At 54.4% G+C, this 17,758-nt stretch overlaps 1 protein-coding gene across 2 annotated transcripts in view; it reads left to right on the top strand.

Annotated features, from left to right (window-relative positions):
• Positions 1-17,758, top strand: part of SLC39A11 (solute carrier family 39 member 11) — an 80,374-nt gene that overhangs the window by 47,109 nt on the left and 15,507 nt on the right. For both annotated transcript variants that reach the window (XM_032706804.1, XM_032706803.1), the window contains exon 7: positions 13,601-13,670. In XM_032706804.1, coding sequence (XP_032562695.1) covers positions 13,601-13,670 — 70 coding nt within the window. The remainder of the gene's footprint in view (positions 1-13,600; positions 13,671-17,758) is intronic.

Genomic DNA, 17,758 nt, shown 5'->3' with positions numbered 1-17,758 from the left:
TCCTACCAATCCTGGTCCCCCAAGTCCCCCTCCTGCTCTTTTCCTGCCTTTTCAGCAGCCCCACGGTGGTGCTGGGTGGGTGACAGTGGCTGTTTGTGCCCAGTGGGGCCACTCACCAATGGCAAAGTCCTGACTGACATCCTCCTCTCAGTGGGGACGTGCCCAAAGTCACCCTGGGGTTTGGAGTGGCAGAGGTTGGACGTGATCCTGTGTCTGCCCTTGTGCTCTGGAGCCCTTCCCACAGGGCACAGGGTGCCAGCACTGACTGCACCCCGAGACATAATTGAGGCTGTGAGTAAATCAGGAGCTCGTGGCCAGCCCTGCTCTTTACCAGCTCTCTGCTCTTTCTTGCATGAAGCAGGTGCTGGTGCAGCCTCGCTGAGCAGCAATTTGGGGCTCAGCTTTCTCTGAATTCCTTCTGCTTTCCCAGGAAAAGCAGCGACGGCGCTTCTCGGATCCGCCGCGCCCCGATGTGGAGCAGGGTTTGGAAACACTGTAATGCTCTCCCTCAATTAGCAGCCCTGCCAGAGGAAAGGCTGCTATAATTAGCACAGACTCCTGCAGTGTAATGACACCTCGGCTGTGCCTGTGCTGGGGGAGGCGGGAGGTGCTGAGCTGAGATGTCAGGGATGCTCCTGCCACGGGAAAACCACGCTGTGCTCATCAGTCATGGAATGCTTTGGGTTGGAAGGGACCTTAAAGCTCATCCATCCCACCCCCTGCCATGGGCAGGGACACCTCCCACTAGCCCAGGTTGCTCCAAGCCCTTTCCAGCCTGGCCTTGGACACTTCCAGGGATCCAGGGGCAGCCACAGCTTCTCTGGGCAACCTGTGCCAGGGCCTCCCCACCCTCACAGGGAGGAATTTCTTCCTAACATTTAATCTAAATTTTCCCTCTTTCAGTTTAAAATCGTTCCCCTTTGTCCCATCACTAACTGCCTGTGTAATAAGTCACTCTCCATCTTTTTTATAAGCTCTTCAAAGGAACATAATCCTTTGTAAGTACTGGAAGAAGCACTGAAAGGCCTCAGTTGGGTCTCTCGAGAGCCTTCCCTTCTCCAGCTTGCTTTGGCAGAAGCTCACAGCTCTGCTGTTTGCTCTGCTTCCCTGTAAGCTCAGGGCACTCACACAGAGGTTGTCCAGGTAGTTCCCAAAGGTTTTCTGTCCCACCTGTACCTTCATAAAACTGTACATCCTTGGCAATGCTCTGGTTACCTCAGCGAGGGAGATGCAGCTGGTGGGGTGTCCACGTTCACCTTGTCAGGTCTCTGGGCTGCCCAAATGCCTCTGATGGGCTGGAGCTGCTCTTGCTCCTCAGAATTGTCACGTCTCAGCCCAAACTCTACCTAAAGTCCCTCTGTCTGGTGATTAAAGCCCTTCAAGGACTGGCTTCCCATCCCTGTTCTCCTCTGGCACTGGTGGGGAACGGGCTCCCCTTCTGTTGCCAGCAGAGAATTGTTTTATTGACTTCGATCCCATTTTAGGGATGAGCTGGTTTTGGTCTTGGCAATGCCTCTATCTTTGGTTTCAGGCTGGAAGCAGGTTGTTGTGGGGGTGAGATAATGGAATGTACAGCCCAAGCTCCCGCAGTTGGTTTGTGTTCCATGGGCTCTGCCGGCAAGGAAAGGTTGGGTAATTTGCTCCAAAGCTGGGAATGCCAGTTGATAATGACAGGAGATGCCAAACTGCAGACTCTTCCTGCTCATTAATATTCATATATGCTGGGTTTAGTAGAACATTAATTATGTATTTAATCAAGCCCTGTTTATTCTGGTTTATCTTTGTACCTTGGGTGGCTGTTATGCTGAAGACTTCAGATTAATTAAAATGTTACTGGTGTATCACAAATAACAATTAGTGAGGTGTGAGCTGAACAGCCTTTCTCTTTGTGCTTGTTTGGGAGGGGGAGGAGAGCCTGGCAGGGTGGGGGACGTGGGTCCAGAGCTGGCTCCCAGGGAACTCCTGGGGGGATCTGCTCTGCTCTGAGCCGTGCTGGGGGTGTGCAGGCAGGGATGTCCCTACTGTGGGATTTTGGGGGATCTCCCAGCATGGAGATGCTGCAGGAGTCCCTAATGCTCACACTGCTCCAGGAGGGATGGAGGACAGGACCAGGGCTGTGTTCTGCAACTGTCTGTGGCAGCAAGGTGGGGAAGGGGTTACAGGTGCTGGTTGTGTTGATGCCCTGCCTTGCTTTCCTATGGCTGTTGGGAATAGTTTCTGATCCCCAAAAACCTCTCAACTGGCAGAGGGGCCTGTCTGGGATCCCACCCACTGCACTGGTGCCCCATCCCTGTATCACCCTCGGAGCATCCCCGACAGGGAGCATCCTCCTGGGAAGGCAGCAGGGCTGGTTCCTGCCAGGCATGAGGTGATGCTTCCAACCACCCGAACGTTGCCAAGGAAACCTGAGTTTTCCTGTTTCCTTGTGATGTGCTGGGCAGAGCTGGGTGGCCCCAGACCCCGGCACAGGCTGGGAGCACATCCCGGGAGCTGCGACAGAGCTGGATCATCCTCTGTGCTCCAGCCTTCCCCTCCTGCAGGAAAACCTCTCACTTTTCTGTATTCAGTCCAGTCCCTCCGTGTTTGCTCTGATGTTTCTGCCTCAAGTGTCACCATTTAACGGAGGTGTCTGGGAAGGGGCTGATGGAACGTGGCAGTGGCGCCGTGCACGGAGTCACCGGGTCACGGGGAGAGGTGGCTCTGACGTCCCCTGCTCGCCCCCTAAATCTCACATGGCTCCACCTGAGGCTTTGTCTCCAGTTCCCGCTGCCAGAAACCCATTAGCAGGCTAGGATTTATTTATTTTTAATGAGAAGGAACAAAGTGAGGAGCAGGATGGAGTGTGTGAGCTAAATACGGAACAGATCCCGGCTGTGGTGGTGGAGGTGCTGCAGGAGAAGGGGGGCATGAGGGGGTGTCACTATGTGCAGGAGGGACAAAATGTTAGAAGGAGAAACTTTTAGGTGGTGACAACTATGGGAAGGATGAGTGAGACTCCTGGGAAGCTGCAGTGGGTCAAGGGGAAGGTTCCTGCACCTTCCAAGTTCTTTCCCCTTGGAACTGCGCTTGGAGGTGGCAGCAAGAGGCTGAACCCCGGGTTGGCACTGGCACCATGCCTGGCATGTGGTGGGGTTTTGGGGGTCCTCCTTCTCTGCTTGCCCAGGAGGGAGAGATTTAGCCCCAAAACTTGAAGGTCACATTCTGGCCAATGCTTGGAGTGAGGGCCAGGGGAAGGGACAGCTGGGATGGGTGTGGAGCAGAGGGTGCAGGGTTTGCACCCTGCCCGTGTCCCTGCCACTGCTCTGGCATCAGGCACGGCAGAGTCCTTCACTCACAGTGGCAGTTCCTCGTGCTGGTGACAGATTTAAGCCGGGCACCTCCTGCCCATCCCCGTGGCAGCTCTGTGACACCTCTCCGTCCCTCTGGAGTCTGGCAGCAAGTGCTGCTGCTTTGTTTGATCCTGAGGAACGGGGGGATGGAGGGAAGGCTGTACCAAGGGATGGCAAATGTCAAACTGATTTCAAACACACTCGTTTGCAGCTTCTCCTGGGCAGGGGAGCGGTTCGGCCGAGTGCCCTGGGGATGGAGGGTGTGAGACCTGCCTGCCACCCTCTGCACGGTGGCATTTGGCTGGGGACAGCCCCAGGAGTGACAACTGCTGCCTGGATTTGGGAGCTGCCTGGACACTGGCTTGTCTTTATGGCTTCTTGCAGCTTTCCCCAGTTTTACTGTGTCTCCTGCTTTATGGCTGGCTGGGGGAGGAGCAGACAGGCTGTTGTGGTGCTGGCTCTTGGCTGACGGGGGGTTTGTGCCGGGGGGTCACACTGGGATGGGAACTGAATCCCTGAGCTGGGGGGAGGCAGTTGGTGGGGACCCAAAGTTGTCACCCCTTGGCCCTGTCCCCTGTTTTGACCCTGTCCAGTGGTGGACAGTGATTTAGTCCCATCCTTGGCTGTGCCAAAACCAGCCCCTGGCACTGATGAAGGTGTGTGATGAAGGTGTGCAAAGTGCTTCTTGGTGTGGGCAGCCGGTGGAGACACGTCCAAAACTAAAGGGTATCTTCCCTCTGGTGAGGGGGGAGCTCCACAGGGAGGTCTGTGCTGCCCCATGGGCTGTTTGATGTCTCCCAGGGGAGCTCCCTGCAGTGGTTGAGCCCAGGTTCAATGTGGTTCCGAGGTGGGATGTTGGATGCTGTGGCCTTTTAAACCTTAAACCAGCCAACAAGGTTCACACAGAGCTTGTCCACCAGTACCAAGAGCTGCTCCCTTCTGAGGTGGAGCAGATCCTCAGCTGGTGGTGGATTTGAGGATGGGAGCAGGCTGCCTGTTGCCTGTGGAGGGAGGGGGTTGTGGGTGTGATGGGAGTGCAGAGGTTCCCTGCTGTGCTGGCAGATTGGTGTTCCTTGGGAGGGGGTGATTTCCAGGCTGGTTACTTTGTCATTAGCAAAAATTGATTGGATTCATCCTCCCGGGACAGGCGCTCCCGTGTTCTCAGCCTCCCAAGGGAAGGCTGGGGCAATGAGTGTGATATTGCATCTCAATTATAAAGAGAAGTGATTATTTATATGAATATTCTCCGAGATCCATTAAAGGCTGGGAACGTTCATTTGGGATGATTTTTTTTGTTGTTGTTGTTGTTCTATTGAAATTGAGACTGTTTTACAATTGTTGTTACTTTAATAAGCATTTGAGAACCCACTGGGGGTCGGCAGAGCGTGAGAACGGGAGCCATTTAGCCGTGCCAATTAATCTGTGCCTCATCTGGGCGATGCCTCTTCCTGGAATTACAGCATCCCTCCTTTCCCTGCCGCTTGTGCTGGTGGCCTGGCTAGTAGTGGCTATTCCTGGGCACCCTTGGAGCACCTTGGGTTCCTACTGAAAGGTGTTATTTTTTAGTAAGGAAAAAGAGAAAAAGATTTCCCTGCAGCTTTCATTCCGTGAAAGGAAGATTCAGGTACGGGGAGGTGTTGGTGGGAAGCACGTGGGGCAGCAATCCCATGGAGCTTTAAGGGGAGCAGAGGACCAGCTCAGAGAGATTTGAACAGTCGGGAATTTTTCCCAGTGCTTTCTGCCCCAAGGGAAAAGATCCATCTGGGACGTGGCTTCCGTCTGCTGCCCGTCGCATCTCCGGCTGCATTTCCAGAGGGACCCTCCGGGCAGGGATGTGTCAGGGATGAGTGGGGATGTTGGTAGTGCTGTGGTGTGATGGCTCCACGAGCAGCCGAGGGGAGAGGAGAAAGGTCAGATGGGATGCAGCCGAGGAGGCAGAGCCGGGTGCTCGGCACCATCTGGAATGTTCTTCACGGCAGCGACTCGTGGGATCGGGAGGAGCCTCATGGCTCTGCCAAAGGTTGCCTTAACCTTTCATTAAACCTCTCAGTAATTGGTGCCTCATCAGCACATATTTTGACATTTTCATCTATTAAGCACCTCAGTGGATGGAAATGACTTGCTCCCAGTCCTTAAAGCTTCCCTGCAGGGGGGTGGGAAGTGTGGGAAGGCGGCCGGGCAAGGTGCCGGCAGCGGGTCCCGGTGACACCCCCGGCTGTGGGGGATGCTCTCAGGCTCTGGGCTGCTTTTGGCTCCATGGCCAGCGGCTCGGCTCCCTCAGCACTTCCCCGTGCTCCTCCTGGGCATGTGGCAGCTGAGGCTCCGGCTCTGGGAGTAGGGACAGGCTGATGGAAAGGTAATTCCACGTCTGACACGGGCAGGGGTGGGAAGTTTCCCTCTGCAGCCTGGGGGGTGTCACAGCCCATCACACTGGCACTGTTAGAGGGGGGCAGAGCGTGGGGTCTGTAATGCCCCTCTGACAGCAGCTCATATGTCAAAAACTCATTTGGAGGCAGACACTTGGACACCACGAGAGAGCTGATAACACACAGTTATCTCTGCGGCATCGCTGGCAGTCGGTGATCGCTGTTTTATGAGCAGGAGCAGCCACAAAGGTGACAAAAGCCAATTAAACACAGGATTTTCACCAGCTGGAGTCGAAGTCTGCTGAAATGTGCATGTTGGAAGCTCCATTGCTTTCCTGTCCCCACCAGATCTCGCAGGTTTGTCACATTAAGCATCGGTGAGCGCTGGGGTGAGAAACCATTTGCGTGCTGGAAATGAAATATTAAATATCTGTGATGGATTCAGGTGCTGTGGGGTCAGGGAGAGCCCATTTCCAGGTCAGTCACTGCTTCTAGATTAGTTCTGGTTTGTTAATTTGGGAAAGGGTTTTCTTCTTCCAGAGAAGCATTTCCATGACGAAGGAGCTTTGGGCTTTTGGGCAGTGACTTTAATTCTTTAAAATCAGGTGTAAAGTGCCTTGTCAGCTCCTGTTTAGCTCCTGTGTAAAGTGCCTGGTGCAGCCCCATGGATTGGAAGGAGGAGAAAAGTGGAACAGGTTGGGATGTAGATGGTCTGGCTCCTGTGAGGTAAGTCAGAAGGAGGCATTAGGGAAATTTGGTCCTGCTTCCCAAATTCCACTTTGTTTAATGCCCCCAGTCCCTCACAAGGCCACAGGCTTCCCTTGAGCTGGTTTTTTCCCTGTCTCTCTTGCCATGGGTTGCCCAGTTGTGTCACATCCTCCTGGATTTGCCCTGAGCAGCTGGGGCTGGTCCCCCCTTTGACTGGGCTGGTTGCACTGGGTTTACTGGTGGGGGCACCCAGTTCTGGAGGCTTTTTTTAGACAAAGCTCCTGGGAAATTGCCTGGGACAGACAGCCCAGGGTCAGGCATTTGGTAGCCCATTAGGACTTAAAATCCTCTTTTACTGGCTCTTTAACTCCCCACAGCAACGTTTAGGGACAAGGCTTAGTGGGGGCCTTGGCAGTGCTGGGTTAACATTGGACCCAGTGATCCCAGAGGACTTTTCCCACAGAAATTACTTTATTCTGTGACACATTTGGGTTCTCTGTGTGTCTGTTCTGCTGTCAGGCACTGCTGAGCTGGGAATTGGAGCTGTTTGCTCTTCCAGGTGATGGCTGGTTTGACCCCATCATCACCTGCCTGCTTTTCATCACCTCTTGCACAACCCTGATGGGACCCAATCCCTGGAAAACTTGGAGGCGAAGCTGCACCATTAGTTCTTATCTTTAGTTGAGCTGTCTGGGCACGTCAGAAGCTTTTCAGGTGTTTCGCCTTCTGTCAGCTTTGTGTTTGCACCATCCCAGACGTGCAGTGACCCAGGCCAGGTTGGACAGGGCTTGGAACAACCTGAGCTGCTGGAAGGTGTCCCTGCCCATGGCAGGGGATTGGAAATTAGAGGGTCTTTAAGGTCCTTCCCAACCCGAACCGTTCTGTGATTCTCACAGAATGAAAAAAAAAGTCTCTCTAAAATGACTTTCACCTCCTGCTTCTTTCACCACCTTGTTCTGTAATGGTGGGGACCTAGAACCATGAAAATCCCTGAAATCTGATAATCTCTGTGCCTTCCTGTGTAGTAATGGCAAAATGATGTTTCCTGGAGGGAACTGGAATTCAGTCTTGAGGGAAAAAACTATGAATAGTGGCAACAGGGATGTGCTTAAACTCTTAGAGAAATACAAACCTCATTATAGCAAGATTAATTTCCCACTAGGAACTTAACAGCTCTTCAAAGAGCAGGATGAATAATTGATGTCACGTTGGCATCTGTAGTACCTTCCTGGAGGAAGCGTGTTCATTTGCTGACCCAGGAGAATTGGCTCCATCAATCCTCCCGGGAGGAGAGGCTGTCACTGCAGCTCCCTCAGTGCTGCTGCCAGGCTGGGGGGGTCCCAGCTTTGGGAGGGGGGGTCTGGAGCACTGAGGGATGTGCAGATGGGGGGGATTGGGGCAGATGAGCCCAGCAGGGTTGGTTCTGGTTGGTCAGAGGATGCTTTCGGGGCGAGCGGGCCCGTGCTGGTACCCACGGTCCTGTCTTGCTTTGGGTGTGCCTCAGCTCGTGGAAAGGGTTTTCTCAGCATCACCCACTGTCCTTTCCTCACCAAGAAAGGCATTTCCTGCTGTGGAATCCCTAATTCCTTCTGTTTCTTCCCAAGCTCTGCAGGCACAGAGCTCTGCTGAGCTGTGCTCCCCTCACCCCCCTGAACTGCCCCCCAGGCAGAGCTCTGGTGTTTTGCAGATAGGAGGCTTTGATAAATCCTGCTTTTCCTCTAGTTTTTGCCTTCTTTCCAAGCCCAAGATTTTGACTCTGTGATTTGTGAGTTGCTTCTCATTTTATCATCTCCACGAATCCTCCTCCTCCTCCTCCTTCCCTGCCGTGCTGCCTCCCAGAGGAGTTTCCTACAAGGGTTTTTTAAGGCAAGTTTTCTGCAAGGATATTTTTTAGGCAGAGACACCCCTGGGTGGGTGATGGGTGGGCTGTGCTGCTGGGACCCTGCCAAGCACATCCTCCTGGAGAGTGGGTGGCATGGGATAAACTAAGGGATAACAGGTCTGTGTTCCCCTCACTGCCATCCTAACCTGCTTGTACCTCAGGAGAAGGGCAAAACCGACCCCTAAACCCTCTGATCCCCGATCTTTGTGGTGTTGCTGCCTGCAGAACACACGTTACAGCCGTGATCCCAGATAAGGGATCTGCGATGGTGTTTCCTTTATCCCTGAAATCTTGCCTGTGTGGTGACAACCTGATTTGGAGAGGAAAAAAAAATAGGATTTTGTGTAGTGGATTCTGGTTTTTGCCATTCCTGTAGGATGTTTTTTCTAAGCAGTGCCTGTTTCCTTGATCTTTATGGCAGATGAGAGTCACACAATAACGGGGGTTCATTGACTCGCCGCTGTAATTTATCAAGGCCCCGAGTGGTGCCTCCTATTTATGGTTTGGATTTCCAGGGATTCTGAAGGGCTTTAATTTTCACTTGGTTTTGTGAACAGGCCTGTTCTGAGGGTTACAAGAGGCTTCCCACAGTGGCTGTGAAGCTCATTCCATGCTCCAAACCGGAGCTGGCGAGGGCAGGATCCCGTGGAGCCCCGGGAGCCTGGACTCGGGGTTTGCTGGAGGGTTTTCCTGGCTGTTGATCCAAGCAGAAGGCTGTGATCCCTGCCTGGCTCCGTAGGCTGCCCTGAGTGGGATTTAAAATCACAGTCTGCTTAATTTCAGCTGTTCTTGCCCCTTGCCAAGCTCGGGCCACAAGGGGGAGGTTTGGGGTGGAATGAGCCAACTCTTGAGTTGGTCTTTGAACTCCAGGCTCGTGTGGCATTTGCAGTGGGAGTGCTGGGGTCCAGCCCTGCTGTGTGAGCATGGACACGGTGCTGCTGCACTGATCCTTGCAAAATAGATACTGGAGAGCAAAAAAACATCGTTCCCTGCTCGGGGCAGCAGCAGAAGGTGGTTTCAGGCCAGGGAAGTGGGCAAAACCAGATTTCAGACCAGGGAAAGAAGCAGCTTCCAAAGCAGGAGCATCTCCTGGGTAGAGCTGTCATTTTTAAAGTTATCTGTGGATTTTGTACATTGTCCTCGTCCAGGACTGTGGTGTCAGGGCTGGTTTGGATCTGGCAGCACAGAGCTGCATCCAGGTGCCCCAGGACCATCCCACATCTCCCCTGGGCTGCCTCGATGGCAGCACCTCCCTCCTGCCCAAGCAAAGCTCCCTCTCACCCCTGCCAAGGAGAAGAGCTCCCTGAAAAGTGCAGCACTTGGCAATTTTTGGGTGAGTCCAAAGGCAGGACACGCTCCTGGCACCCCGAGCTCCCCAGGGATGCACCATCTCGAGAGCCCCTGGGGCTGCAGTGCTCTAACCTCCCCAGGAACATCCCAGCATGGAGTGGGAGCACGCAGAGCTTTCCATGCTGAGGGGGAGCAGATGGATCAGTGCTGGGCCTCATCCCAAAGCCCATCCCAAGCAATTCCTGCGCTCCTGTGGATTGGAGCAGACGGGAACACTGTCACTGTCCTCCTGGCTCAACCAGACGGAACATCTTGTGCTGTTCTGCAGCTCTGCTGATGGGGCACTGGAGTGAAATTAAAGTAGGAATAAAACCCAGGCTATGACAGCAGGATCCACACATCCCAGTCCCCTCCATGTGCTGGGGATGAGCACGGGGGGACCTCAGGCCAAGCGTGAAGGTGTGGGAGGCTCTCTGGGAGCAGCATGTCCCTGTCTCTGCTCCCTTGGCTGATGTGCTCTTTGCCAGCTTTTCTTGAGCTCTGGGAGTCTCTCCTTGGCTGCTCCAGTCAGTGCTGCAGCTGTCAGGTCACCCTGGGTCACCTCTGCCTGCCTGAGGTGCCCTGACATGGCTCTGTGCCCACGGAGCTTTGTTCTGCTCCCCTTCCCATGGTCCTTCCCTCTGCACCAGCTCCATTTTTCTGTGGTGTTCCCTACTTTGCCCTGCTCCCCTGTGGTCTTTCCCTCAGCACTGACCTCTCCTTGCTCTGATGTTTCCTCTTGGCCTTCCCTTTCCAAGTTTTGCCCTGCTCAGGTGTGGATGTGAGCTGTGGTGTGTAAGGAGACCTATGGACGTCGTGCTCTTGCCAAACACATCCTGCAGCCTTCTGGCAGCAGCCCCTGCAGTGTCTGCAGTGACCCTCCAGCACAGTTATTGCTTTCAGCTTGGAGGGTTTGAAGGGCTTTTTTTTCTTTTCTTGGAAAACAAGCAGGGAGGAAAATGCCTTTGTAAGGAGCTGAGAGGTGTGGAGCTGATCCCCGAGTTAGCTCAGGATTAGTCTGATCCCTGGGTAAATGCCTTATCAGGAAAAAGTGTCTTGAATTGCAAAGCCAAGGAAGCCCAAGAGAGGCAAAATCCCTTTGTTTAGATTAAATAGAAGCATTTTCCTGACAGTGGCTGAAATTGGTCATTTTTCTCTGCCTTTGTTCTGCCAAGAGGTGCCCAATGAACCCCCAGCCTGGTGCCTTCTCCACAGGAGCTCTCCAGACAACAGGGTCGTGTGGAGCCTCTCCAGCTCTGTCACCGCTTGGAAGGAGGGCTGACAGCTGCTGAAATCCTTGGAAAAAACTCCTCTGACATGGAAAGGTTTTCTGTGGGACGTGGACACGTTCCTTTCACCCTCTTTCACATCCTAAGCTTTGGCCTTGCAGAGTGGTGGCCCGTGGTAAATCCTTCAGTCACTTGGGGTTACCTGGGAATGATTTAGAGGGCAGGGTCAGATGGGATATTGGAAAGGAATTCTTGGCTGTAAGGGTGGGGAGGCCCTGGCACAGGTTGCTCAGAGAAGCTGTGGCTGCCCCCGGATCCCTGGAAGTGTCCAAGGCCAGGTTGGACAGGGCTTGGAGCAACCTGGGCTGGTGGAAGGTGTCCCTGCCCATGGCAGGGGGTGGAATGGAAGGAGATGGGCTTTAAGGTCCCTTCCAACCCAACCCATTCCATGATTTTATGGCTCTGCTTCTCTCTGCCTCGCTCACAGTGGTGCCAAGAACCAGGAACTCCCCAGGGCTGTTTGTTTTTCCAGCTGATGCCTGAGCCTGCAGTGCTAAGAGCTGCTCTCCCATTCCCATCTCCAGTGACCTCATGTCCCAGTGAGGCATTTTCAGAGCCTCAGCACAGCCTGTCTCTAAGTGGCTGACGTGGAAGCATTAACCTTTCTCTTTTTGTGTCTTTTCCCACCTGAAGAAGCCACTCAGGCTATTTATAATTTGAGTTTGTGCAGAACACCCAGGAGAGGGGCTGAAAGAGGGCCGAGCTGGGAGTGTGGGCACACTTGGCACTGAGCTCTCTGTGCTTGGTTTCCACGTGGATCCTTGTGAATCTGCTCATTTACCTGCAGAGCAGGGTCCTTTTGAGGTCTGACACCTTTGAAAGAGGCTGAACCTGGGCTGTGGCAGCAGTGAAGTCGTTGTGGGATCTTGGCAGGCCTTTTGAAATTCAGTATTTGAAACAAATCACAGCACTGGGCCAAAAGCATCACACGGTAGCTGCTGCATATAATTAGAGCTTTTCAAGCATCCAGGGTGGTGGGATGTGCTGTGTCTGCACTGCCCATGACTCCAAACTCACTTGGCCGTGCTTTGCCATGGGATGCTCTGGGATCAGCAGCCCCTCGGTTGGTTTGTGGAGCTGCTGCTCATCCTGCCCCAGCTCTCATGGGCTCTCCTGGGACGTGGGGACATGGAACAGCCTGTGGCCAGAGGCTGCTGTGTCCCTCCTCCTCCCTGGGCTGGTGAGTCCCCCCCGTGCTGCAGCTTCCACCCCGGGCTGCTGCTCCCCCTCCGGATCCGCAGCTCACTACGCACCATCTGTGAGTCTGATTCCCCTCATTTGTCTCCACGTGGATGTGAGTTGTGCTTCCATTAGCTGTGGCTTTCTCATTCCACGAGTCCCACTTGGCAGCAGGGAAGTTGTTGTGGCTTTTCCCCTCGGTCAGAACTGGTTTTGTTGTCACACAAATGAGTGTTATAACGAGTCATGATGAGTTATGAAGAAGGGCTCTTTGCCCTTTGGCTTTTGCTCTCTGGACAAGTCACACTTGAAAAGGAAGCTTTGGGAAGAGCAGTGCCAGCCCCATTGGTGTGGAGCTTCACGACATGCCTGGAGCTGAACTGCACACAGCCATGAGATGTCTTGAAAAGGATCTGCCTCCCAAAGTTTGGCAGAGCAGAGCCCTCCAGAGCCACCACCACGGGCACCCCCCGCCCTGCAGGGCTCAGCCCCTGCCCTGGGTGCTCAGCCATGTCCCAGGGGGGTGATTTTGGGGCAGAGGGAGCCCTTTGCACGAGTGTGTGACTCCCCCCAGGCCCTGTGCGTGCCCCACGTGCCGTGGTCCCTCTGGAGTTATCACCAGGGGTGGGATTTGGGGCACAGTCTGGGATCTTCTTGCCCTGTAACCCTGTTCATAGGGCTGCTGGCTGCTCTGGTTTTCCCTGTGTCCATGCTGAGCCTTGGCACAAGCCTTGGATCAAGGCTCTGAGGAGCTGTTGAGTGTTCAGTTCGTGCTCAGCCTGGACTCGATGCAAATCCGTGATTATCCAAGTTAGTGCTGCTTTTTATGGTGCGTTTCCAAGGCAACTGGAAACTCAGAAGACCACAAACACACACACACACACACACACACACACACACACGTCCTCTTCATCTGAGACCTCATCCTCTGGGACACAGGGAACACTCCAGTGACACTGGAGGAGTTTGAGTTTCCTTTGCTTTGGGGACTGTCCCCAACAGGCGTTGTGTCCTTTTGGGGCACAGGGAGACCAGAAAGCAGGGAGGGGACATTGCTGGGAGCCTGATCCTGGCTTAGCCCAGCTCCTGGATTTATGGGAGAAGCTGATGGTTGGTTCTTCTGGAATCCACCATGGCACCAGTTCTGCAGAGAGGTTTGCTGAGCCTGAACCTTTTTGAACAGATTTGGTGGTTTGTGCTGTTTTACTCCTTGTTAAATTCCCATTTCAGCTGGTAGGGATTGGGATTTTCTGCCCTTTGGTGCACTCATCAATCCAGAACCCTTTTCTCTCCTTGTTGGCTTCCCAAGAAACAGCTGGTTTGTGTTCCAGGTGGGGAATACCCTGGGCAGTGACACTGAGCTTGGATTAAATGCACCTGGATTAAAACGAGCAGGGAACCCACCTGGCCTGGGATCCTCTCCCTGCTCCCATCAGTCCTGGCTCTGATGGAGCACAGGAGGAGGATGGTCTCAGGGCTGCTGTAGGGTTTGGCCTTACTGGTTTTTTCCTGTTTCAGAGGGTCTGGCAGTGGGAGTTGGATTCGGGGCTATTGGAAAATCCGCATCTGCAACATTCCAAAGTGCCAGGTAAGACGCTGTTCCTTTGCCTCTTGGAGCCTGTCTGTCTGTCTGTCGCACACTGTCCCATGCCAGGGGGGGTTGGAGATGTGTTTCTTGACTGAAACTTGCCTGGAAGCACAAGTGTATGTAGAGGGAGTGGAAGGAATTGCTGGTGCTGGTGGATTTTCCGGGCGTTCATGGTTGTTGGACTTGAGGAAAGGCTTCTGTCATCGATGGTTTCTGCAGTGGTTCCATGTTTGTTCCTTGCTGGGATCAGTGGAGCTGGGGAGGCCATGGAAAGGAGGCAGCTGAGTGTCCCAGTGGGTGCTGCTGGGTCTGGACAGGTGCACACAGGGATTTTGGGATGCTGGGCTGTGTCAGGAGGCACTGGCTGCCTCTTCCCTGCGCCGGTCGCTGCCGAGGGGTTTGCAAGCATCCCACTGGGGTTTTTATCCCTCTCCCTTATCCCCCTTAAACATCCCTGGGGATGCTGCCAGCTTAGCTGAACACTGGTAGCTGTTCCTCTGTGGGCAGCTTTGCCCTTGGGGAACTTCAGAGGGAGGGGAAGAAAAAACCCCTGGAGATAAGACTGAAAGCTGGAGATGGAAAATCAGGTGGAGGGAAATCTTCACCTGGAGAACTCCCTTTCCCTGGAGCTGGCAGCAAGAGTGGCAGAGGCTCACAGGAGCTCTTCCCAGTGCCCCTGCCCAGGATCTCTGTGGCTCCCTGCAAGGATGGCATCATCTTGTCCTCCCCCTCCCCGTGGAGCAGGCAGCCTCCCTGGCACAGGCTCCACACTCTCCTTTTAGATAAATGCTGAGATTTTCCATAAAAGCAGCATCCCCAATGGGTAGGAGCAGCTGCTGGAAAGCATGTGGTGGCTTTGTTTCCCATTCCTGCCAAGCAGGACCGCTGGATTCTGGAACTGGTGGTCCTAAAGCCTCTCAATCCTCTTGGCATCTCTGTGCCCTGGCATCCCTGTGCCCTGCTTCAGCCTCACCAGCAGCTGGTTTTGGCAGTGCCAGCCTTGTCTCTGGTGCTTCCAGGCAAACCTTTCTGTGCTTCTCTCCAGGACTGGTGTGAACACAGGGGTTCCTCCAGCTCCTCCAGGCTGTCTGTGGTGTTTTGGGCTCCTCCAAGCAGGAGCAAAGCCCGGGTGACAGCACTGCTGTCACAGCAGAGCTGGAACTGGGCAGACTGGGGGCGTTGCTGGAAAAAATGGGAGAAAGGAGTAAGTGTGGTGTGAAGCTGGAAGAGCTGCCGAGGCTTTGGGAGAGCTGCTGGCACCTCTCGGTGGCTGCCTTGCAAACGGCACCTTCTGCTGAGGCTCCCGATGTCCTTTTCTGTTTCTGTTTGGAATTTACACCCGAGTTTCACCCTGTTTTCTCTTAACCCTTCATTTCCCAGACCCTGCTGTAGTGTTTGCAGTTTGGGGGCAGGGGGTGTGTTCAGTCAGTGATTAATCAGCCCAACTCTTACAGCTCGTGGGTGAAAAGTGCTGTCATGGCTCAGTCACCTTGTTCCTAAAGAGGGCAGGGTTAGATTGGATTTTAGAGAGAAATTCTTTTCTCTGAGGGTGGGGAGGCCCTGGCACAGGTTGCCCAGAGAAGCTGTGGCTGCCCCTGGATCCCTGGAAGTGTCCAAGGCCAGGTTGGACGGGGCTTGGAGCAACCTGGGCCGGTGGAAGGTGTCCCTGCCCATGGCAGGGGGTGGGACTGGATGGGCTTTACATTTCCTTCCAACCCAAACTATTCCATAATTCCTGCTGAAGGATCTGTGGGTTCTCGGGGCTGGTTTTGGATCCTTCCAGGCTGTCCAGCCCCTTCTGTGTCCAGGCACAAGCTGTGCTCACAAGGACCCCACAAAGACACGACCCAAAATTCCCAGTTCCCTGTCTCATCCCTGGCTGTTGGGGACCCTGGGCTTGGCCCAGGCACTCAGATTGCCAGAGATCCCAGCGAGAAAAGCAGGATGCTCTGGCTTTACCCACCACATTTCTCTAACCTTTTGAAATAAAGGGCTCTTCACAAAGCCTGCAGAGGCTCTGGAGATGCTGGAACAAAAGGACTTTTTTTCCCCCCAGCTGCTCTGTGGAAGCCAAGGAGGCAGAAGCAGCTGGTTCTTTCTCTGTATTTACGACGGCATTAATCACGTTAGATGAAAGGTGGCATCTGCACCATGAAAATACCAATGCAAATTCAGTCAGCTGCAAAGGGAGACAAAATAACTTCATTGCCATCAATTTGTCTGTCACTGTCATCTGCAGGCAGCCCAGAATCGCTCAGGGTAGCTGTGGAGCTGTTTGGAAACATCCACGAGAATTTCAGGCTGGGAAATTTGGGTTCTGGGGGTTTAAGAAATAGCATGTAATGTGAGAGACAGAGCTGAGTCTTGACAAATCCAGAGGGAAAATTGCTCCATGGCCACGGCTCTGAGGGGACACAACAGTCCTGATCCCCCTCACACCCATTGATTTGAAGCAGCACTTTAATGGAGCCTTTGCAAATGAGTGGCATGTTTGCTATGGAGAGAGCTGGGGGTGTCCAGCCCGGGGAAGAGAAGGCTCTGGGGAGACCTCAGAGCCCCTTCCAGTGCCTGAGGGTGCCCCAAGAGAGGGTATTGTGAGGGTGGTGTGAGCAGAGCAGTGCAGATGCAGACCCACAGCTGATGGTCACCCTGGGCTTTGGGTAAAACCCCAAAACTGATGATTAGGAGGCAGAGTGGGATCTCACCTTCTAAAACTCCTGGTGCTTTGCATGTGCCACCTCAGCCACCCTGTGACTCCCTGGGCTCTGGTGGGGTCCTGCCAATCCCTCTGTGCTTTTAGGATCCTGGGCTCCTCCCTCCCTGTGTCCTGGAGCATCCCGGAGCATCCCGATGCTGCTCCAGCCCTGCCTGTGCTTCTCCGTGTTTCTTTGCTGCCCCCGGGTGTGCAGGCTCTGTTCCTGCTCCTCCAGCTCCTCTGGGAACTGGGGCTGGGATCATTTATGGCTTGGGGGGGGGAACCCACTTGGAGCCCAGAGGGGCTGTGGCTGCCCATCCCTGGGAGTGTCCAAGGCCAGGTTGGACAGGGCTTGGAGCAACCTGGGCTAGTGGAAGGTGTCCCTGCCCATGGTAGGAGGTGGGAATTGGATGCTCTTTGAGGTCCTTTCCAACCCAAACCATTCCAGGATTCTATGATTTTATTCCTGTCAGGGAATGTGAGCAGAACGTGGTCCTGTGCCCGAGGATGGTGGTTGGGTCTCAGTGTGGGGTTGGACCTTGGCTACTGGTGCTTCTCTTGCCTGTTTTGGAAAGGTGATGTAGGTTTAATGGAAGTTTAGGTGGGGCTTAGGACGACCTAATGTCTGCTTTTGAGGTGTTTTCTGGGGGGGCTGAGCTGTCCTCAGGCAGGGACATCCCTCCCTGCTGTGGGACTGCACTTCTCCTGCCCAGCTCCTTGCAAGGATAAAAATATTGGAAAGTTCCACGGGGTGGAAATAACAGCTTGGGACAAAACTGCTGCAGGGACAGCAGAGGAGCAGGACCAGAGCAGGGATGTGCCCAGGGAGGAGGAGGAGGAGGAGGATGTCCCTGCACAGGGGCAGTGCCAGAGGTGGGTGTGTGTCCCGGCAGGGGAAGGTTCCTTCCAGATGGGAGCGGGGAGGCAGGAGCTGCTCCTGGCTGCCTTCCAGGCAGGAAGGTAAAGAGGAGGGCAGCCATGTCTTAAAAAAGCTGTTCTGCCTCCCCCTCCTCGCACACTGAGCACGGGGGAGGGGGCTCTGCCCATCCTGTGTGGCTGATTTAACAGGAACCAGATGGGGCTGGAGCTGCCGAGGGCGGGACGGGCGGGATTGGAGTGTCCCAGGGCTGCTCCGGGGGTGCAGAGCGGGCAGGGGGACAGGCAGAGGTACAGGCAGGGGGCACACAGGGCTGTCTGGTGCTGGTCCACTCTGTCAGTGGCTTTCCCAGAGCTGGGTGTAGGAGGAGAGGGGCCAGGACAGGTCCCTGTTGCTGTCCGTGCTCTGTACGTCCTGTGTCAGGTGTTCTCCCTCTCTCCAAGTCCCTGCTGTGTCTTTTAGGGGATGAAGGCAGCACCAATGAGCCCCTCATTCCATGGGCTGGGATGCTGGGCA

The sequence above is a fragment of the Chiroxiphia lanceolata genome, chromosome 19 (assembly GCF_009829145.1).
Source record: "Chiroxiphia lanceolata isolate bChiLan1 chromosome 19, bChiLan1.pri, whole genome shotgun sequence".
NCBI lineage: Eukaryota > Metazoa > Chordata > Aves > Passeriformes > Pipridae > Chiroxiphia > Chiroxiphia lanceolata.
Note: the sequence above shows the minus strand (reverse complement) of the source record. Positions and strands in the feature narration are given on the sequence as shown.